Source organism: Elephas maximus, chromosome X, assembly GCF_024166365.1.
Source record: "Elephas maximus indicus isolate mEleMax1 chromosome X, mEleMax1 primary haplotype, whole genome shotgun sequence".
NCBI classification, from domain to species: Eukaryota; Metazoa; Chordata; class Mammalia; order Proboscidea; family Elephantidae; genus Elephas; species Elephas maximus.
In genome coordinates, this window is record NC_064846.1 from 98,121,832 (window position 1) to 98,144,860 (window position 23,029).

Below are 23,029 nucleotides of genomic sequence, written 5' to 3' on the forward strand. Positions count from 1 at the left end.
GGCACCGCCATCCACCCAGGAACACAAACCAAAAACTTTGGAGTCATCCTTGATTTCTCTCTTTCCTTCACCTCTTATATCCTACCCATCAGCAAAGCCTGTGGGCTCTACCTCTATAATACATTTCATCTCATCTAAGACACAGTATTACATGTACCTCTAAGAACAACAATAACAACAACAAAAAGAAAAAGAAAAACCACTACCAACTAAACTACAACTTGCCATCAAATGAAAGTTGCATCCCAATCTCGGAAATGTTAAAATGTGAAGTCTCAGAACTGATGAACTACAGTATATCCTATGTTCATTCAAATCTCTCCAAGTCCACTACTACCACCCTCCTCTAAGCCACCATCACCTCCTGCCTAGACTTCTGCAGTAACAAGTTCTTGGGCCTCAGTTCTAGAAGAGCCACTTATCTAATAGGGTTATTGCGAAAAGTAAACAAGTTAATCTCTGCCCCTCCTATGTATTCCTATAGGATCATGCACTTCTCCCCATCACAGCACTTACCCTACTATACTGTGACTGCCTACTGACATGTTTATATCCCCCCGCCCCAGAAGTAAGCATCCATCCGTTTCACATTGTTCAGTATAAAGGAAGTATTGAATAAATATTTGTTGAATAAATATATGAATTAATATAGAAAAGTGGTTCTGGGGACCCGTTTTTAGTTTCCACCTCCTCCCACACACAAACACCCATAGAACCTCAAGTTTTGAGAGGCTTTTGCCTACCAGGTATCATTTACTATGGAATAATTTTCTTATTTAAAAATTTAATTACATATATATGCCTATCCATGTAAAGGTCTGAGGAAGAGTCAGCCCAAAGTATGACATGGATGTTAAAAACAACAGCAACAATCCTGTCTGCATTGATGAAAATACAGTGCCCAGATCATGGGAAATTATGGTCCCAACTTGCAGCCAGGGTGGGTATAGAGACTGGCAAGTTGTTGACTAGCCCCAAGGGCTAATCTCCAACCAGATGTCCAGGAACTCAGATTTACTTTCAATTCTTCATCAAATCCTAAAGGAGTGACTCCTGTTAACCAAACTCACAAGGGACTAATAAACCAGAGTGCCCATTTACCTCTCAGGATAACTAATGCCACTCATCTGCCCTGGGCACTCCCTATTTGTGTGCAAGTGACTGGGGGTCACAGAGCTACAATTTTATTTTCTGCATTTCTAAACACATACTAATTTTTTAATTGAATGCTGCAAGAGTATCTTTATGTGTTTAATTGTTTTCATAAGCTGAATTTTCTTGGGATTGCTTCCCAAAATTAATCAAAAGTATGACCAGTTTTACAGCTCTTGGTGTTGCTGGGTGCCATCCAGTTGATTTTCGACTCATAGTGATCCCATGTGACAGAGTAGAACTGCCCCATAGGGTTTTCTAGGCTGTAATCTTTACCAGAGAAGATCTACAGGCCTTTCTCCCATGGAGCCACTGAGCGGCTTCAGGCCAACAACCTTTCAGTTAGCAGCTCAGCGCTCCTTCATAGCTCTGGGTGCATTTGCGTAATCATTTCCAAAGGGCTGTATTAGTTTACCATGTCAGCAACATTACCATAATAGGAGTAAATATTTTAAATTTGGTAGTTGAACAGGTAAATAATTTTTAAATTAGCATTTCTTTTTATTACTTGTTAAGATGTATATTTTGTAATATTTGCTGCATTCTTTTGCTAATCCCCTCCCCCAATTTTAATAACTATCATGAAATGTTTATCTGAAAGAAAAAAAAAAACACTGAAAAGAGGAGTGAGGGAAAGGAACATTTTGTCCCTGCTCCTCCAGCAGTCCCACTTCCCAGAGATAAATAATGTATCCTATTTATTCTTCTAGAAAGTTCCTAAGCCTAAGCATGTACCAGTAGAAGTCAAATGCACACACTTTTTTTTTTTTAACAAATACTATTATGCTGTAGAGACTGTTCTGTAGCTTGGATTTTTTTACTTTATATATCTTAGTAGTCTTTCCACTATCAGTACACATAGGTCTCACCACATTTTTTTTTAGATGAACCATAATTTATCCAACTAGCCCCTTAGAACATTTAAGTTCCTTACAAATTTTTGCCAGAACAATCAATGCTGCAATCAACATCCTTGTACATATATTTCTCTGTGTACTGGTATAAGTCTACGTATGATTAAATCATATGTCCTTCTTCCACAGAAATGAAAAAAGACGAAAAAAGCCTATATACATCTATATATGATTATATAAACATGGTTACAAGGAGAAGGGAGATGGGGAAAAGAAAGGAGTCAAGAGAAAATAAGACCAAACTACAAAAAGGGCATGGGTAACATAAACACATTTATGCACTTACATAAAATTATATGAGAATATATGTATAAAGAAATTAACCACAATGCTGTTTTTAAAACTGGAACAGAACGTCACACAGCATTTAAAATTTTGATATTGCCCGATTACCCTCCAAAAAGATTGCACCAATTTGTACTCCCACCAAGAGTGTACGGGATTGCCTGCTTTCCTACAAATTTGCCAATAGTAGGCATTATCAAACTTTTTTAAATCTTTGTCAAGGTAATATATGGAAAATGGCATCTCATATTTTAAACCTTCATGTCTTTAATTTTAAATAATATAATTAAAAGCTGAATAAATTTTAATGTCTATGGGTCATTTGGAAACCCTGATGGCGTAGTGGTTAAGTGCTACGGCTGCTAACCAAAAGGTCGGCAGTTCGAATCCTCCAGGCGCTCCTTGGAAACTCTATGCGGCAGTTCTACTCTGTCCTATAGGGTCGCTATGAGTCAGAATCAACTCGACGGCAACAGGTTACATGGGTCATTTGTATTTCTTTCCCTGAGAACTACCTTTTCATATCCTTTGCTCATTTTCTATTGGTTTATTTACTTTTTGTGAAAGTTCTTTGTAGATTAAGGAAATTAGCTCTTTATCATATGTAATGCAAATATTTTTTTCCAGTTTTTAAAAATTATTTTTATGCTTTTGGGTTTGATATCAAACTTAGAAAGACCTTCCCTATTCTAAAATTATTGGAAAATCCACCTATGTTTTCTTCTAGTATTTTTAATGGTTTTATTTTTTTGTTTAAATATTTGATCTATGGTTAATTAATTTTGGTATAAGGAGTGATGAGGTAAGAATCCAACTTTTTTTTTCCATATTGTCAGCCAATTATCCTCAAATTATTTGTTGAGTAATCCATCTTTTCCCTACTGATTTGGAATGTTTTTTTTATCATGAACTAAATTTTCATATGTATTTGAGTCTATTTCCAGAGTCTCTATTCTGTTCTATGGTTTATAACTTCTCCTATTATTATACTTACATACTTGTCTGAGACAGAACAGGGCAGTATTCCAGAAGAGAGAAGACTTAGAAGAGATAAAATATAAAAAAAAATCCTAAAATACACTGTGTTATCATGGAGAAAAATACCTCTAGAGGGCAGCACTGTCAACAATGGGGTAGAAAATATGGTTTTAAATTCAACAGAATGAAGAACTTTCTAGAAATCACATAGTAATTGTGCTGCTTTATGGAGTTGTGACTCCCAGCCACTAAGAGATTTTACATAGAGGATTTATGCATTGATTAGGAGGCTAGGTTCTTATTATTCTGAGATCCTTCTTTACCATTCTCATTTTATGACTAACCAAGTTATATACCCTGTAGTCTCTAAATGAAATAAACATATATGCTTTTTGAGAAAGTTGTTTTGCCAACATAGTAGGACTCAACTAAGGGGAAACAGAACTTTCCACATCTCACCAGTCATCGTCCTGGATCTGCGATCCACTAGCCTCTTCTCCTTTGGACACTTCTATGTCTGTAGTCAAGACAAAGATATACCTTCTTAAGAAAACCAGCACCCAGAACTAATAAGACATTTCTACATTTTACATTTATCTTTGAGCAGCTTCTTCACCCTAACTTAAAGCCTCAATTTTGCTCTGTGAAGTGAAAATTATATAAATTTGTTTTGTTGGAGAATTTTCCTGGCTGGAAAAAACCAGAGAGCATAATACCCATCCCACCTGGCCCCAAAGTTCTTTGCAAATCAGAAAGTCCAAAGCATATCGCATCACCTCGACTCAGCTGCCACATGTTAAGGGGGTATGCAAGAGAACCATTTATTTATTAGCCCCCAGCTAACTTTTCTCCCTATCTTAAGACTTTTTTTAACCCCTACTCTCCTGGTCCCAAAGGGACTTCTGCCTCCAACACCCCACCATTACCCCCTCACACTCCCAATAGGTCTTCCAATGCTCAGGCCTCGACTGCATCCTCACTCTCCTCCCCACACCTCCTCCTCCAGCAGGTCTTTCACCAATCAGGCTTCAATCGCCCCACTCCCCACCCATCATCCTCCCCTCTACCCCCTACTCCCACCTCCAATCAGTGGTTTTCCACCACTCAGACCCCACCCCCAACTACCCCCCCTTCGTTCCCCCACGCCGCCACTCCCCTGCTCCCGCTTCCCATCCCCAGCCCGTCTTCCACCAATCAGGCTTCAATCCCCCCCTACCCTCCACCCCCTTTCTACCGCCTCTCACCAGTCTCCCGCCAATCAGGCTTTGACCCCCCCCACCCGCCCTTCCCTACCCCACACCTTCTACCCCCACTCTTCCACGGTTCTGTTCCCACCTCCTGCCCCCAGCCTGCCTTCCACCACTGAAGTCGCAGTGCTCCCCAAGGCCCCACCCACCTTACACATCCCCCACGTCTCCACCCCCCTACTCCCACTTGCCACTCCCAGCCAGTCTTCCACGATTCAGGCTTTGACCTCCCCTACCCCCTACACCTCCCCCACCGTCTCACGCCCCCCCACGTCCCCCTCCCCCCCCAGCACGTCTTCCACAGATCGGACTTCTATCCCCCAACACCTCCCTTCGTCTCCCATCCCCAGCCAGTCTTTCACTGAGTAGATCTCGTCGACGGACCTCCACTCCGCTACTCACACTTCCCCGCCCCCAGCTAGTCCTCCACAGATCAGGCTTCAAATCCTTCCCCCTCCTCACGCCTCCACAAGATTCTCTATCTCCCCATTCCTCGCCTTACCAGTTGGTATAATTAACAAAAAATCCCTTCTTCCAAAAGCCTTTGAGTGTAAACAAGTCAAATATTTTGCCTGTCTCAGTCCCAAGGTTCATGGTCAGAGCCCAAGCCATATGGCAGCCTTGATTTTAACTATCAAGTCCGCTCAACCCGGATATCTTCAAGATTGTTCCCTCTCAGTACCCACCTCAGCCCTACCAGTCACCTACCTCCTCCTGCCGCGTTCAATTGCTGTTTCTTCTTTCCCTCCTTCCACTCTTGCCTCACCCGCGACTGCATGTTGAAAGTCACCTAGAGCCTGTGCAACTGAGGGACGCCAGGCGCAGGACCTTTATAAAGCTCGAGACTGAGCAGGAGGTAGGAACTGACGTGTTCCCGCCTCCACTGTACCCACCTATCACAGCATGGTCACGAGGCAAATTTAAACTACGAGACAATGAACTTAAATTTGGCGCCTAAGCAGTGTTTCCGGAATCAGGGTTACCACTTCCAGGGGTTGTCCTGAAAGCGCCATTTCATACCGAGTCCGATTCTGTGGAAAAAGGTACCTAAGTTAACTTTCTGGATGACAGGGAAAAATCGAGCTGCTCTAACAAACTTTCATCCTTGTGAGACTTAAAGTGAGCCCTGTTCATTGCTCGAATTACCGAAACTACCGAAACTTCTGTTTGCCTGCCCTTCAAGCTAGCGGGGGGTGGGGGGGGTGAGGGGAGGGGGGGTGGGGGGGTGAGGGGAGGGGGGGTGGGGGGTGAGGGGAGGGGGGTGGGAGGGGGGAGGGGAGGGGGGTGGGGGGGTGAGGGGAGGGGGGTGGGGGGGGGTTTGACCACCTAGACTCCTAGATAAGAGCAAGGCAGCAGTGCCTATCAAGTCAACCATGGCGTTTGCTTCCAGAATCCTCCGAAGGTGGCTGCTGGGAGGACTGGAGAACTCCATCCTTGGAGATAAAGAGGAGGTGGTTACTTTGAAGGCTTTTGGCACTGTTTCCAAACACACACACACACACACACACACACAAACCATAAAAGGGAAAGCAAATGCTTTCTAGACTGTGCCCATTTTTCTGACAATCACCCATACATTTCATAATTTAAGCATCCCTGCATTTGAAGAAATTAATAATATTTTAGTTTATTTTGTGCTAGGCACCACTCTAAGTGTTTTATGTAGATCCCTTATAACGACACTTAAAAAAAGTACGTAATGTCAAGCACTTTCATTTTACAGAGATCACACAACTAAAAAGTGGCAAGAGCTGAAACGAGCAGCACTAGTTCCAAAACCCAAGATCTTGACCACCAAACTGCTTCTAAAGGTACTTCCTGATAAGGAATTGGATAGAAGGGGCTTATCATTATAACCCCATCTCTACAAGCTTACAAATTAATCTCTACAAGCCCATTTCCTCATCTGTAAAATATGAGAATACAAAATAGTGCCTCAGAGGTGTTGGTAAAGAACTCAAAACATTAGCTGTAATTAAGAGGTCTATGCTTCAAGTACAAAAGTAGATTAGGATTGGAATAGAATCTTAAAACAACAGGCAGTCCAGAAGTTACACAAGGCAGCTCCTTTACACTGAGGGCAGCAGTAGTAGACTGGAAATAACTGATGCACATTCTTAACAAATAGAAGGCAGAGGTAAGAACTTTCATGAGTAGGCTACTGGATGCCTTTCTTCTCACACCATCTTTTAGGATACGAACACTAATCCACATTAAGGCTTTGAGGATAACAACCCAGAGAAGTTAAAAAGTAAATTACTACCTGAAATTTTATTGGGGTAAAAAAAAAAAGTTTCCACCGAACAATACTTTAGCTTAACTAGTAAAGCATGTCTGCCTTGAGCATTATGCTCTTTTAAGAACTACCTATATGGGATCAAATTTCAACAGCTACTCAAAAGATTAGAAAGGAACCTTAGGGGGTAGTTAAGTTTATGTTAATGGGGGAAGAACAACTCAGAGGAGGGTGAGAATGGTTGCACAACCTGAATGTAATCGATGTCACTGAATTGTACATGTAGAAACTGTTGAATTGGTGTATGTTTGCTGTGTATATTCTCAACAAAATAAAATACATAAAATAAATGTCTCCCTCTCACTTAATCTCTGAGAAAACTGGCAGCCAGCCTGTTCTGATCCCTGATGCACTGATATTCTCCTCCTTCATACCTGTGAATAAGTTCAACCAACCATACAGAGTAGCAATGAAAATAACCTAGCCCCCAAAAGCCAAACAAATAGACCACATTAAGAATAGAGACTGCAAGGGTAGATGAAGCCAGAGTGATCACAAGCAAAAAAGGAACAAGTAGGAATGGATATGGTAGGAGTCATATATACTTTGTTTTCTTAATGGATCATATACCAACCCCCTTGCTCCACCAGGCTGGACTAGAAAACAGTAATTCTTCAGTAGGGAAATCTAGTCCTTTCATGTTTTTTGAGCTCTTCAAATATAGGTGCTTCATCACTGGATGACCATTATTATTCTGTCCAACATTTAATATAACGTAACACAAAATACATTAGTCATATTAAGGGGAAATCATTCATTTATTGTTTAAAGATCGCATGACAACATCTGAATTTCTGTAGCATGATTTATATGTTTTACTTTTTTGATAAAGCAGAGTATAATAGAAAAAAAAACAAATTAGTTTCCAGTAATATCTATATCTCTATTCATAATTAAGTCTTCCACAGACATGTTACCTGGAAACAAAAGCCTGTTACAATAAGCAAAGCTTCAACCACAGCGGCTACTTTTCGTGCCAGGAAAAAGTCCATCCCTATAGGAGGAACGATGTGCTATGTGAAATAGCTGTAAGGTCACAGCCTTGAGGGCACTGGAAGTACATTGTTCTATCCCACATTACATAATTCGGGGAACTTCAAACATCAGTTTATCTGCAACCATGCTGGCAACCTTTAGCTAAGAATAGTTAACTGATTTTCCAGTCAGGTAAAAAATAAATTAAGAAATCCCTAAACTGATGTTTCTTGATATATACTGTTAAAAACTAAACAGTTCATTGATACATAATTCTGGTTAAGGATTACATATGAGACTCCTTGCTCAGATTTTGGTCAGCAGTAGAATCTTTCAGAAATTCAAGTTCTTATTGATCAATAATTTGTCAGCTAGGATACATTCAGGCATCAGCTGCAACTACAAAATAGGTGCACTGCCTCAGCGCTTTGGAAAGACATAATCTAGATCACTATTAGCAGAAAAAAAAATTATCTGTTGCTGGATAGCGTAAGTACAGTACAACAAGACAAAACATATATTCATATGTTGGCCTGTTTTAAGCCTCAAGCCCTTGACCCTTTGTTGAAATTCAGTAATTTCATTCCTATGGTTTTTAATATCAAGAGCTCAAGCTCCAGGAGGGCTAATGTCTAATTTGTACTCCAAACCCAAGTAGCAGTGCAGTTAGCTACTAGAGGCTGAATTCATACAGACTTCAAGATCAAGTCCAGAAGACAGTTACATGATAATACCCTAGAAGGTCTGAAAAATAATTATTTGTATACACAGATGGTCCTTCAGAGCTTTTTACCTACAAAATAACATGTCTCTGATGACAGTTATTTAACGTATTGGAGATAACTGTGACTTACTGATTGAATACTTGAATACTTATACTTACCTGGGATTTCATTTCTGCTGAAAAGAAATAGGAAGAACATGACTCACTTTAAAAAACAAACTTTAGAAAGGAAGGTAAAAATCTTATCACACACTATCACTTTTGGAAGCAGCATAGAGGGGGCAGTCGAAGTAAAACACTGGTGAAATAGGTCAAAACTAGGCAAAAAAAAAGCTATATTATTATCAATGTAAGTACCACAACTGTGCCCTTCATGATTAATAATCACTCCTAAAAAGTTTCATTTGGCACCAGATGGTGTAAGAGAAACACTCTGAGGTGTTTTGAATCAGATTGGTTATAACTCAGCTACAGGAGAAATTTTAAAGTGGCGGGGGGGGGGGGAGGGGGAGGAAATGAACATAGGCCAGAAATACATTTTGAGTCATTATCTAAACCAACAAAGCACTGATAGTTCCAAACATTAGGTCAGACACTAAAATGACTGATATAGGCTCAAGTGGTTTATAAAACCTATAAAAAGACTACACCAGCAAAGTCCTCGTTAATCTCTATAGTTCAGAAACTAAAACAAGGAGCACATTTTAGCTTAAAACCTCATCTCAAGAGAATTGTATACACTTCAATGCGAATAAAAATACCTGAAACCGAACACATTTTTAAAAGCTCCAATGCCCAAAATATAAAGAAAAAAATTAAGTCAGAAAAGATTCAATCAGTCCATGGAATCACAAAATGGCTGGATAAGCTGTGTCTCCCCTCCACACTAACTATCCCACGGAAGACCAAAGGAGATCAGACCTTCCAGACTTGTGCACCACCTGGTTTCTGCAAAATTCTATGGAGACTCCTTGTGGAACAGTAGTTTCCCATCTCTTGTGTCTCTCCCTATCATGCAGGAAGCAAGTCTGGCTGTGCTATTCTATTATCATTATATGTCACCCATCTGCAACATGGTACTGTACAGATAAGTAAAAGTATGTTATCTAGTTCCCTTTCCCCCAAGGTTGAGGCTCAGGTATAGGGGTTATTCTCCTGTGCATAGTCTTTATTCAGGCGGATTCAGTGACTTCAACAGGCTTAATCATGTGGTCAGGTTTGTTGCCAGCTGCATAATGCTCCCACATCTGTAGATAGAGCCGCTCTAGTTCCATTGTGTATTGTTTGGTGTTGAACAGAGGGCTAGATATTCTCTGCTTCCAGACTTTGCCACGTATTTTCTTCAGGCTGTGTAATAAAATTTAAGAGAGACTCAGAACTAGACCCCATAAATACCTAGTCACCTTTGAAGTAAAATACATGACCAAACTTCATGCTATTTTCTTTATACTAGCACTTGTAATCTAGTCTACCCCCACGTTCTGAAAAAAAATTTGTTCTTTCCAAGACAAGTGTATACAAGGATATCAAGCTTTCTCTATCTATTTTTCACCTTTAAAATAAGAAGTTATTTGCAATGATACATGACTGGTCCTATGTATTACCAGTTAAGAATGTAAACTGCTCACCAAAAGGTAAGTAAAAGCATGTATTAAGAACCTTAAATGTTCATAACTCTTTGGCCTATCAGTAACACTTAAATCTACTCAACAGAAATAATCAGATATAGATACACAGTCTATACAATGGTGTGCATTGAAGCACCACTTACAATAGTGAAGACACAAACATAAGATGAAGTACTCAGTTTAAGAAGATTTTTATGAAATAGGAAAACCACAGGGAGATAAGAAGTGCAAAATGTCTACTGCCATAATTGTCCACTTGTACCTCAACTGAGTCATCTATTTAGACATAAAAAAAAATGTTGCTAATATCACTAAGACTATGGTTCTGTTCAGAAATTGAGAAAAACGCAATCAGTTCTTCTAAAAACACAGTGGGCAAGAATTCTCTCTACTATCCTCCTGAATATATTTATCTGTCATGAGATTATTATTAGATGAAGAGAGGTTTGTTACTTTAGAACCAGAGCCAGAACACTCCTGTCCATTTTTAAAAGCAGTAATTTTAAAAAGTTGTTTTCATGTTTGCTGGGCCAGAACTAGTAAAATGGTTGTGTGTATCTGTTGGCCTTCATCCAACAAGACCATATTAATGCTACTTTTCAAATACCACTGTGCTTTATTAAAAAAAAAATAGTAACCAGGAAAATGGTTAAACAAAACTGTGGTATACCCAAGGAAATACTACTCAGCAATAAAACGGAATGAATTACTGATACAAGCCAACAACATGGATGAATCTCAAAAACATTATGCTGAGAAAGAAGCCCAGAGTGCATACTCTAAAGTGATTCCATTTGTACAAAGTTCTGGAAAGGCAAAACTTATTTATGGCAAAAAAAAAAATTCAGAACAGTGGTTCTCTGAAAGGGAGACTGTGTGAGAAGGCCATGAGAAAACTTTGTGGAGTGACGGAAATGTTCTGTATCTTGATAGGGATTTGGGTTATAAAGGTATTTCTCAAAACTCACTGAATGGTCACTTAACATTTTGTGCATTTCACTGGTTTTAAATTCTGCCACAAGAGGAAAAAGAAACAAATACTGAATTCTACTTAATGATAGATATCCATTCTGAAGTATTTAAGGAGAAGAGTACTGATGCCTGCAATTTGCTTTGAAATGTGCAAATAAGATGGATTGATAGGGGATAAAGAAATAAACAGATGGATAAATATGTGATAAATTGACTGGAGGGGGGATGGGAAGATAGAGAGAGAGGGAAGATGGCAAAATCAGCACGAAACGAGAGACTGAAAGGGCTGACTCAATAGGGGGAGAGCAAGTGGGAGAAGGGAGTAAGATGTATGTAAACCTACATGTGACAGACTGATTGGAATGGTAAATGTTCACTTGAAGCTTAATAAAAATTAATTTAAAAAAATGTGATAAAGCAAAAACAGTAGTATGTTAATGGTAGAATCTAGGTGGTAGGTACAGAAGTATTTACTATAAAATTGAAATTTTTCATAATAAAATGTCAGAGAAAACACTGTATGAACCCAACTAAGTTCAAAAAAGTCTGGTAATAAAAATACACTAATTTGTTTATTGAGTTTATTTCTGGGATGGAATTATGAGTTTTTTCTTTTTACATATATTTTGTTTCTAATCAGAAAGGCATCTGGCTGTATTCTAGCTTTATCTAACTTGTTTCTAAAAAATATTAATTCAGGTTTTCAGGTATACCCCCTCAATTTTTTTAACTGATTAAAAAGACTTGTAGAAAACTTGGACTATCACATAAGATTATAAAAAAAAATTACCATTCATAATCCTACCACCCATTTTAGTGCATTTCAAGATTAATTTTTTTAAATATCCTTATACTCTGCATATTTTACAGCTGCCATATATTTTACTTAATATTATGGTGTAAACACTTTCCTATGTCATTAGAAATCATGAACTTTAATTTTTTTCATGACTGCTCAAAAGTTTCACCCATTCTTCTGAGATGTATATGATGTTCAATGAAGAAAAGTTTGAAAATAATAAATGCTAACATCTCTTGAATGCTTACTATGCACTAAGAACTGTTCTGAGAGCTTTACATGGAATACCTCTTTGAATCTTCACAGTATCTCTGCAAGGTAGGTACTATTATTAATCCCCATTTTGCAGATGGACAAGCCAAGGCATATAAACATTAGCTTGCCCAAAGTCACAAAGCTTGTAAGTGGGGAGATCCTAGATTCAAACCCAGGTAGTCTGACTCAAAGAGTGTGCTACTTTACCTTCTATAATACGCTACATCTTGGAAAAGAACACAAAGAAAAAGAAATCACCCATAACCAAAGAAAAACCTCATTTAAGAGATAACTACTACTTCCTTGTGTGGGTAAAGCATCATTTATCTAAGCATTATTCCTCTAATCCTTGCCCATTTGGGGGTATTTAAGTTAAACTTTTTTTTTTTTTCCTTGTGAAGAAGTGGCATCATAGGGTCAAAAGTTTGGCCTTTTTTTTTTTTAATTTTGAGGAAGGAGTTGTATTCACCAGTACAGGAGAGTGCCAGCACCTCAATACTCCATCACCATTGACATCATATTAAAAATATTGTTATTTTATAGCCAAATGATGGATATATGCAACATTATTTTAACCTGCATCTCCACTAGAGAAGGTGAAGGTTTCTGTAAACCATTGGTATCTCTAACTTCGGTAATTTGTCTGTCAGTTCCTTCTTTAATTTTCTATTAGAAATTTTAGTGCATTTCAAGATTAATTTTTTAAAATATCCTTATACTGTGCATATTTTACAGCTTCCAGATATTTTACTTAATATTATGGTGTAAGCACTTTCCTATGTCATTAGAAATCATGAACTTTTTTTCATGCCTGCTCAAAAGTTTCACTTGTTTTTCTTAAATGTATATGATGTTTAGTGAAGAAAAGTTTGAAAATAATAAATGCTAACATCTGTTTTCTATTAGGGATTTAAATTTTAAATGTTCTATAATCTTTATATAGTAAGGCTGTTAATGCTCTGATATATGAGACAAAGATCTTTTCCTCTTCTTTGCCTTTTGATTATTGGTGCCTCTGAAGCTCTCACACCCTGCCACCAAGTGGTTAGAGTGGTTACTAGATATGTGAGCCCAGGAGTCTGCTTTTCTTGTATGGATTCAGCTCAGGTATCCAGGTAGTTAGTCACCAAGTGTGTGGCGCAGGCTCTCATGTAAAGTCCTAGACGGGCAGGGGTGATTGGTGTAGGCACAGGTATCTGGCTGCAGTCGGGTGTCATGCACTGAGCAAAGCAGGGGGCTGATGGCTGCCCCCGAGTGCCCCTGTTCCCTACAGTACGTAGGCGGGTAGGTTTTGCAGCCGGACCACAGGCACCCAATGCTGTTGGCTTTAAGGACTGGGAGGCACCACTTGTTCTTGGACTCCTGTCTCGGGTGGCTAGGTGTTGTGGGTGGAGCCACCCAGTCCTCAGGCCCCCCTCAGGCCCCTGATGTGGGTAGGTGAGGACCCTGCTTAATGGGCAGAATGGTGTTAAATGTCACGAATCGGCTAGACCATATAGCTGAAACAGTTGAAGTTAGACTTCAGGTATATACCCTGTTGTACTGCGCTAACGACGGCCTACATTGTTGAAGTGGGCTCACACAGGTCTATGCAGGGATGAAAGGCATTCAGAGTCCGTGGACCCCTTATGCCTGTGCCTGGGCGAAGAAGCTGTTTCCGTCCTCAGTTCCTGGCTTAGGAGAGCCGGGAAATTATTTTTTCCTGTTTGTTAATTTGTTCCCTCTCCAAAGCCGAGAGGATGGCTCAGGGCGGGCGATGGGTCCTACTTCCAGCCCTCTTCTTTGCTTTTTAATTTAACGATGTACACTTTACAGAGTAAAACTTACTGATCGCTTCCTTTGTGAGAGCTTGGAAAATTATCCTCCATCTGAGATTATACAACTAATTTCACCTATGATTTCATTTTTAAACACATTTTTTATGATTTCATTTTGTAACGGTTATATTCTAAGTTGTCCTTATTTCTTTCACTTTATCATATAGTTTGTTCACAGAAAAGCTTACTTACTATTCTAGATCAGTTCCCAGTTTCACAGCGATGTCTTCATATTCTTGTCTATTTTTAGCAATGAGCTCAAGACAACCTAAGCAGGTGAGCTGGGAAGCCGCAACTCGAGAGGCAAGAGTCTCTCCTGTATTGAGAAAGTTAAGAATTTCATATCTGAGAATGTTTAAGTCACACATAATTTTATTCATGTCAAGCACTCACACAATGCAGATGAGGAGAATAGAGCTAAGCATTCAAACTTAAGTCTCATTTTTTATCATTTTGCTTTAAATGTTGCTTCAGTACACACGGTTTCACCTCGAATTGTCTCCCCCAGAGGAGATTTAAAAAAAAAAAACACAAGGGTGATTCCTCTGATTTATCACCAACTTACCTGGCATCGTCACCATGGGTGTCCCTGCCCAGAGGACATCCATCCCTGTGGTATGGCCATTACAGAGTGGAGTGTCCAGGCAGACATCGGCCAGCTGGCCTCTCCTGACATGTTCCTCTTTAGGAGCAACAGGTGAAAAAATGATACGGTTCTGGGGAAGGCCCATGTTTTGTGCATACTGTTGAATATTAGGTTCTCCTACTGCTGGAAAACGCAACAGCCAGAGCACACTATTGGGAACACGCTTCAGAATCTAAAATAGGGAAAGATAAAAAATAATTATTAATAGATCTGCCCAGCTCAACAAAAGCTCCCATAGGTCTCTATTTTCATTTAGCTAGTAGGCGACTGTGAATTCGTTCCATCACAAAGATGAATTACATCAACTGAATTATAGGTCCCTAATCTGCTTGGCTGTCCCCAAAAAGAGTTTGAAGAAAGAGAAGAGAATGATGACAGAAGGCACAAAACAAGTCTGTTGCTGTTCGGTGCCGCTGAGTTGGCTCTGACTCATAGCTACCCTATGTACAACAAAATGAAACACTGCTTGGTCCTGTGCCATCCTCACAATTGTCGCTATGTCTGAGTTGCAGCTATTGTGCCAATTTATCTCGTCGAGGGTCTTCCTCTTATTTGCTGTCACTCTACCTTACCAAGCACGATGTCCTTCTCCAGGGACTGGTACCTCCTGATGACATGTCCAAAGTACATGAGATGAAATCTCGCCATCCTCACTTCCAAGGAGTGCTCTGGCTATACTTCTTTCAAGGCAGATCTGTTTGTTCTTCTGGCAGTCCACGGTATATTCAATATTCTTCACCAACACCAAAATTCAAATGCATGAATTCTTCTTTGGTCTTCCTTATTCATTACCCAGGTTTTGAGTGCATATGAGGCCACTGAAAACATCATGGCTTGGGTCAGGCATACCTTAAAGTGACATCTTTGCTTTTCAACACTTTGAAGTGGTCTTTTGCAGACTTGCATTGATTTCGTGACCGCTGCTTCCGTGGTCACTGACTGTGGATCCAAGTAAAATGAAATCCTTGATAACGTCAATATTTTCTCCATTTATCATTATGTTGCTTACTGGTCCAGTTGTGAGGATTTTCATTAGTCATTAGGGCAATGCAAACAAAACCAAAACGAGGAGTCCCTGGATGGCGCAAATGGCTAAGTGCTCGACTGCTAGCCAAGATGGTGGGTGGTTCAAACCCACCCAGAGGTGCCTCAGAAGGACAGGCCTGGTGATCTGCTTCCATAAGGTCACAGCCTTGAAAACCCTGCAGAGCAGAGTTCTACTCTGATACATATGGGGCCACCATGAGTCAGAATTGATTCCACAGCAACTAATAACAACATCCTAACCTTAACAAAGCAAAATGAGATAAAACTTCACATCTACTAGGATGGTTATTATCTGAAAAGTGGAGAATAACAAATTTTGGCATGGATGTGGGGCAATTAGAACCCTTAACCATTGCTGGTGGGAATGTAAAATGGTGCAGCAACCATGGAAACAGTTTGACCATTATTCAAGAAGTTAAACATAGAATTATCATATGACCCAGCAATTCCACTCATAGGTATATACCCAAAATACTTGAAACTAGGGACCCAGATACTCTAGTGTTCAATGCAGCATTATTCACAATAGCCAAAAGGTAGAAACAAACCAAGTGTCAGTCAACAGAAAAATGGATAAACAAAATGCGGTATAGTCATACAATGGAATAGTACTCAGTTATAAAGAGAAATGAAGTTCTGATACCTGCTATGACACGAATAAGCCTTGAAAACATTATGTCTAGTGAAGTAAGTCAGTTACACAACTGGCTTAGTTAAGTAATTAAAATAGGCCAGTGTATAGTGGCCAAAGTTTATCAGTGGTCATCAGACACAAATGAGAGGGAAGGGGACGCTGAGTGTCTGTCAAGGGTGATGGAAAATGATTTGGGAATGGGTAAGAGTGATGATTGAACAGCATGAACGTAAGTTAATGTACATGTGAAGAATGTTGAAATGGCAAATGTTCTGTTACATATATATTTACCACAATAAAAAGAAAAGTTAAAATGGCAAACAAAGCTTTTTGTTACATATATTTCACCACGATAAAATCATTAAAAAGAAAAATGGGTTCTGGGAACTCTTGAAGATTGGAAATGAGTACAGCAGCTCTTGAATAGGGTGGGGGGACTAGCTTCAGCAAGATGGTCTACATACAGAATGTTTACTAGTCTCAAAAAAAAAGTCTCTAGACATTACTAATTAATCTATGACCCCAGTGCCGTCGAGTATAGATACTCACATTTGCCCACATTTGCAAAGTAGATGGGTCAATTTTATATAACTGATTAAAGTTACAGTACACAATGGCATCTTCTGGTAACCCATACTGAGAACGGGTGGTTACAATAATGGTACGGGGAACCTCCTCTCCAGTTGCAGCCTTATTATTGATCTAGAACAACAAAAAGGATATGATGATTAGATTTGAAGTCAAGATAGGCCAATAGCTTTTCACTGATAAAGAATCCTTAAGATCCAGAATGGTATAACCATTAAAAGTCTTGTCTCTAATGTGAGAAAATATTTATAATATAGTTAATTATATGAGAAAACGTTCACGATACAGTAGGTTTAAAAAACAAGGTTACAGCAGTATCTTAATTTGGGGAGATGGCATTATGGAACTTCTTGCTCTAGCCAAAAAGTTCTCCTCAACATCCCAAGCTTTTGCTCATTCTTCTTCATGACTGAAATGTCCTTTTCTAAATCTCACCCACCCTCCCAGGCTAAACTTAAATTATTCTCCCAGCTAGTCTCTTCTCCCAATACTGCCTCTCCTCACACTGATCAGTACCACTTTGGAGATTCTAGAGTATACAATTATCGTATTATCATGCAATTCTCACATATCTGAATACTGTCTTACATTGTTAACTCCCAGGGATCAGAGATCCTTTCCTTATAATCTCTTGACAGAGCTATGTATTTGCTTATTCATGCATGCAATATATATTTACTGAGTATATATTACTACAGTTAAGACACAGCACCAAAGTAGTTCAGTTCAGTGGAGGATACATACACAGAGAATTACAATGTGTTGTACTAAGTATTAATGATATACTCCAAATACTGCAGAAGCATAGAAGACAGGCACCAATGGAGTAGGGGCGGGAAGGTTAGAAATAAGGACGGGAATTAATACCTGGAGTAGCTCTCTGAACTAAAAATCTTAAGGATGAGCAGAATTTAGCCATGGAAAGGATAAGTTATAGAAACAAGAAACTCTAAGGTGCCTACAAATAGTTCACCATTGATAAGAGTAAAGCCACAAGCAAGGAGTAACAAGATATTAATACAGTGGGCTGTAGTAACCTGCTGACTGAATTCACAGGACTTTAAAAATCAGACAAACCTAGGTACGATACCCAATTCCACTGAACTCGTCTTCATCTATAAAACGAGAATAACGATGCTTACTTCCTAGAGTTATTACAAGGTTTTAAGGAGACCAAATGCATGCCTGATGGTATATATTATGGCCTTGATAATTATTCTCTGCTCACCTGGGTAGTTGCCAGCCCATTGCTAATACTGAATCCATTAATTGTTATCTGAATCTGTCCTCTGTTAATCATTTCAATAACCGCTTCTGCAATAGTATTCATAGGAATAACAGGCATATTAAGAGCTGTATTACCGCTCTCCACATTGTCCCCTCCATCAGGACATTTCATCTAAAAAAAAAAAAAAAAAGAGTGAAGAAACAAAATGCATCATTAGGAAAAGTTCACAAATGCAACTTACTTTACTTCAATGACAAATACTGACTAGGTTCTGACCTTGATGATTTTCACATCTGGCAGACTATCAAGAAATGCTTTGAGGTCGATGCCATTCAGAACAATCCGATTGTCATAAATGTGTCCATTGGACTTAAAATCAATGACTGCTTTTTTCTGATGGAAAAAGTTTCAGACACATCTTTTAGCATGTGTTGTATGGATAACAGCAAGGAGATAAAATGACTAAGGTTCTTTAAAATTTCCTCCGTAGCCCTGTTTTCTACCTACCTTCAGGTGAGGGAACATATTAGCATGATCACCAATAAAGAAAGTGTGGGGCATATAGGCCAATTTCTCAGAATACTGCTCAGCAACTTCGGCTGGCGAAGTTTCCTGATCGGTGATGATATAATCCATGAAGAGCGCGCCACTTGTCCCAGGGTATCCCAGCCACATTGCCTAAAATCAGACCAAAAACTGATTGACAAGCCTCACCAAAAGGTTCCAACGATAAACAAACAAGGAGGGTTGACTTCTTTAGCTGAGAGCAATTAAGAAGTATTTCAGACTAACCCGGTTCCGTCTAAATACTAAAAATGCTTTTCAAGGTTATTTGCAAGACAAAGCAACTATTTACACCCAGCCACGAACTGCATGTCTCCATATACATATACACTCAAAATTTTTTGTCCCTGTGCATTTCGAGGGCAGTACTTTTTTAAAATTCAAGCACGTCTACCCTATTGTTGGGAATGGCAGTTAGCCAGAGGGAAGAAAACTACATGACTTTCTTTTCAGCATGATACACATTGTGAACAATTATTATTAATTTCTGTACCTGGATAGGAGCTGGCCTGAGAGCAAAGAGCTCATTTCGAGCACCCTTGGTATAACCATTCATATTTACAAGGATGTGTATTCCATCCTGGTGGATGCGATCAGCTGCTTTTCCATTGCATGGAATCTACAGAATAAAAAATAAGAATGCACTATGTATTATCTCTGATTAACTCAATTGGTCTTAATAGCATTGAAAAGAATTCACAGATTCTCATATGCAAAAAGGACACAAACTACACTAGCGCAGGTAAGAAACATGGTTAAGTGCCCTTAAAGCGGGCCCAAAGCATTACAGAAACAACACAAAGGTGAGTTTACTTCTGGACTGAAGGCATTAAGAATTGAAGGAGTTGGTATTTAAAATGGGCCTTTGAAAACCAGATCCAAGTTTGAGGGAGTCTGAATACAATCTCTAATTTGAGTAGAATACAATCTCCGTAGAGAACAGTGTAAATAAAGAACCAGAATAAAATGATTGGTAGTTTAAGATATGGTGAATAGTTTATTTTTATTTTGTGGTACAGTGGTTAAGCGCTTGGCTGCTAACCAAAAGGTCAGTGGTTTGAACCCACCGGCCTCTCCACAGGAGAAAGACGTGGCAGTCTCCTTCCCTGAAGATTAAAACCAAAAAACCAAAACCAAACCCATTGCTGTTGTGTCAATTCCGACCCCTTGGAAACCCTGTGGGGCAGTTCTACTCTGCCCTATAGGGTAGCTACGGAATTGACTCAATGGCACACAACAACCTAGGTATACATGAGGGTGACTGATGGGTCAAAGTACTGGCAAACAAGGTTGTGATCAAACTATGAAGGGTTTAGAAGGCCGTGCTGAAGAGTTTAGACTTCAGTCACTAAGCAGAGAATCCCTAAGGGTCTCAGACATTGGAGGTTGGCATGCTTCTTAGTCACAAAGAGTCCAACCTACATCAAAAATAGTTTGGCATACTTCTGAAGCAACAGCTATATCACAAAAGATGTTGGTGCATATTATTTATTAAATGACAAGAGTCACAACGCTTCTGCTAGGACTTCAATGATTCTTATAATACTACATACTGCATATTCTCGATTGTAGTCACCAAAGTGGCCAAGAGTGTCTAAAGAAAAAACTCTAGTCTACGTCCTCAGCAAATTAATTCCTCCACAGGTTTCAATCTTAATTTATCGCAAAATGTTTTAAAGGAATTAGCAGTATAGCAAGTATAGAAATAAAGATGACCAAAAAATAAATGAATCGTAGTAGCCATTTTCTTTAAATAACCTTTTGTGTGTTCTTCCAAGTCACTATTTTGTTCAATTTGTTCAGTATTTATTTAATATTTATTAAATACCTGTCACGAGTGCTGGCTCAATTCCCAGAAGTTATATATCCAAGCACAAACATAACACACTTCTATTCCATTTGCTACCTCAGCCAAAGCCATGCCGCTTATAAATGTAAATGACTAAGGAAATAAGATCAAGCAACTGCCCAACTTCAAACGATACACCAATAGTTTTTTTTTTTCAATATTTGCTCATAATAAAAAGTTAGAAGTATAAGAGATTCACCTACCTGAGAAAGATCAATGAAATGATTGGCTTCTGCCATCACCTTCACTCGGAAGTTTGTTCCATCATCTGGGCTCAGAGCATAGCAGAATACCTAAAAAGTAGTACATAATATATTTAACAGCCTTAGCTTAAATCTTTCCAAAAGACATCAGATTTAACACCAGTGGTTAAAGCACTCAGCCGCTAATCAAAAGGCTGGCGGTTCGAATACACCAGCTGCTCCACAAGAGAAATATGCAGCAGTCTCTTCCATAAAGATTTACAGTCCTAGAAACCCTACGGCAGTTCTATCCTGTCCTATAGGGTCGCTATGAAGTCGGAATCTACTCTGTGGCAGCTGGGTTTGGCTTTTGATGACAATAAAACCACCACTGTGTTTGTTTTTTTAAGAAAACAAATAGCGGTTCTAGAGAAACACTATACTTATATTCTTACCTCAAATTTATCAGGATTGTGCATGCCTGGAATAGACTGCATAAGATGAGAAGTGGGATGATTTCCAAAGTCAGAACTCACATATCCTACACGTAGTCGACCGTCACTGAGCTTCAAGTCTTTTGGATGTTCATATGGTGGTTTATGAAGGACATTGATCTACCAACAGAATGCAATGTTTGCCAGCAAAGTTGAGTCTATATGGAAACTTTCATGCAGGAAATACATCAAATCTACATCTCACACCTATTAGGAAAGGTTTGCCCAAAACGCTTCATTTAAGTCATACAGACAGTTCTATGCAATTTTTACAGTTTATATAATACATATGCATCATACTTTGACCTGTTCCTAAAGCCTATGAAATATCCCCAGCAAATTTAAAACTTATAGGAATGAGGCGACGTAGACAGAGCATGACAAACCCTGCATTTTAGAAAATTCTGTAGGGAAGCAATTTAAAATACACAATTACACCTAGCACTCCAATGTACCCTGCCAAGCAAATTTCAACCTTTTATCAAGTAGTGCTCGAATTCTCAAAGAATATAAAATACCATTTTATTAAACACTATGATTTTCAACTTAAAGGAAATACCATCAGTCTCTTGTTAGTATTTAAGTTCAGAATGCCACCTAAGGAATGGGGAGGAGGGAGTTATAATTGAGCATATGGAAGGATTTCTGGGGTGGTTGGGTGGTATTCACTTTATGATAATTCATTTAGACATACACCTGATTAGTATAGCTTTCTGTACCTATGTTTTATTTTACAACAAAAAATTAAAACAAAAAAATCTCACCTTATCCAAGCAAAGGTTCCCATGCCTCTCAGCAATAGCCTTTCTGAAGCCATGAGAAAGAGGATATAGCATACTATGATGAGGGTGCACAGAAGGCAACCTATTCTTCTCTAACTGGTCAGCCACAATGCTGACCAACTTCTTCATTCGCTCATCATAGTCTGTCCAATCACAGACAATCTAGAGGAGGCAGAAAGAAGTTATTACCCAGAAAACCCCAGCCCATGACTGAACATTTTATACATCCTTGGCCTAAAGTAATGTCAAATAACCTATTGAAAGACACTATCTCCACAGTCAGGCTTGGACTATTACGGCACAATAACAATTAAAAAGTGATTACAACATTGAAAGCCAATAACTGGCTTGTTATTCCTTACCTGCAGGCAATGAGCCAAGTTACAATAAGCATCAGGAAAATCAGGTTTAAGTTTCAGAGCAGTGCGGTAAGAAGCTATTGCTTCCGGAATATTCCCTGAATCCTGGCAATAAATAAAATGGGATGATAAAAAGTTTCCTAAAATTAAACACTAGGTACTAATATATATGTATTATAATAAACAGTAGTACCTTGTGAATAGAAGCCAAATTGCTGTGGGCATCTGCAAATGCAGGGTTAATCTGGATGGCACGAGTATAACACTGCAAGGCTCCCTGAACATCCTGCATCTCCTTTAGAGTATTTCCCATGTTAGAGTAGGCATCAGCAAAGGTAGGACTGATTCTAAATGAGGGGACAAAAGTTTTATCTGCCTAGGACAAAAATGTTTAACCCCCTATAATGTTAATTATGTTGTTATTAAAAACCATTTTAGCACATGGCAAATGTACCAAGCATTTTACAATTAAAAGATACCTTAAAAGGAAAAATAAGGCTGTGAGTCTCTTACCGAATAGCCTCTTTATAATGCATCAGAGCTTCCTGTAGTTTTCCCTGCTGCTGCAGTACACTTGCTAAATTTGAATGGGCAGCAGCAAACTCTGGGAAGAC

The 23,029-nt window shown here is 39.1% G+C and overlaps 2 protein-coding genes across 3 annotated transcripts in view; both read right to left on the bottom strand.

Moving 5' to 3' along the window:
- GCNA (germ cell nuclear acidic peptidase) overlaps positions 1-5,717 on the bottom strand; it is a 60,493-nt gene extending 54,776 nt beyond the window's left edge. The window contains exons 1-2 of the mRNA XM_049871997.1: positions 5,285-5,717; positions 3,789-3,846 (exon numbers count right to left, since the gene is read on the bottom strand). Coding sequence (XP_049727954.1) covers positions 3,789-3,846; positions 5,285-5,354 — 128 coding nt within the window. The 5' untranslated portion in view covers positions 5,355-5,717. The remainder of the gene's footprint in view (positions 1-3,788; positions 3,847-5,284) is intronic.
- A 3,387-nt stretch (positions 5,718-9,104) lies between these two features.
- OGT (O-linked N-acetylglucosamine (GlcNAc) transferase) overlaps positions 9,105-23,029 on the bottom strand; it is a 39,549-nt gene continuing 25,624 nt past the window's right edge. For both annotated transcript variants that reach the window (XM_049871806.1, XM_049871805.1), the window contains exons 9-22: positions 22,929-23,029; positions 22,609-22,762; positions 22,419-22,520; positions 22,039-22,218; positions 21,236-21,394; positions 20,802-20,891; positions 19,243-19,368; positions 18,693-18,863; positions 18,462-18,578; positions 18,186-18,356; positions 16,919-17,071; positions 14,608-14,860; positions 14,235-14,358; positions 9,105-9,918 (exon numbers count right to left, since the gene is read on the bottom strand). In XM_049871806.1, the coding sequence (XP_049727763.1) occupies positions 9,744-9,918; positions 14,235-14,358; positions 14,608-14,860; positions 16,919-17,071; positions 18,186-18,356; positions 18,462-18,578; positions 18,693-18,863; positions 19,243-19,368; positions 20,802-20,891; positions 21,236-21,394; positions 22,039-22,218; positions 22,419-22,520; positions 22,609-22,762; positions 22,929-23,029 (2,076 nt within the window). In that variant the 3' untranslated portion in view covers positions 9,105-9,743. The remainder of the gene's footprint in view (positions 9,919-14,234; positions 14,359-14,607; positions 14,861-16,918; positions 17,072-18,185; positions 18,357-18,461; positions 18,579-18,692; positions 18,864-19,242; positions 19,369-20,801; positions 20,892-21,235; positions 21,395-22,038; positions 22,219-22,418; positions 22,521-22,608; positions 22,763-22,928) is intronic.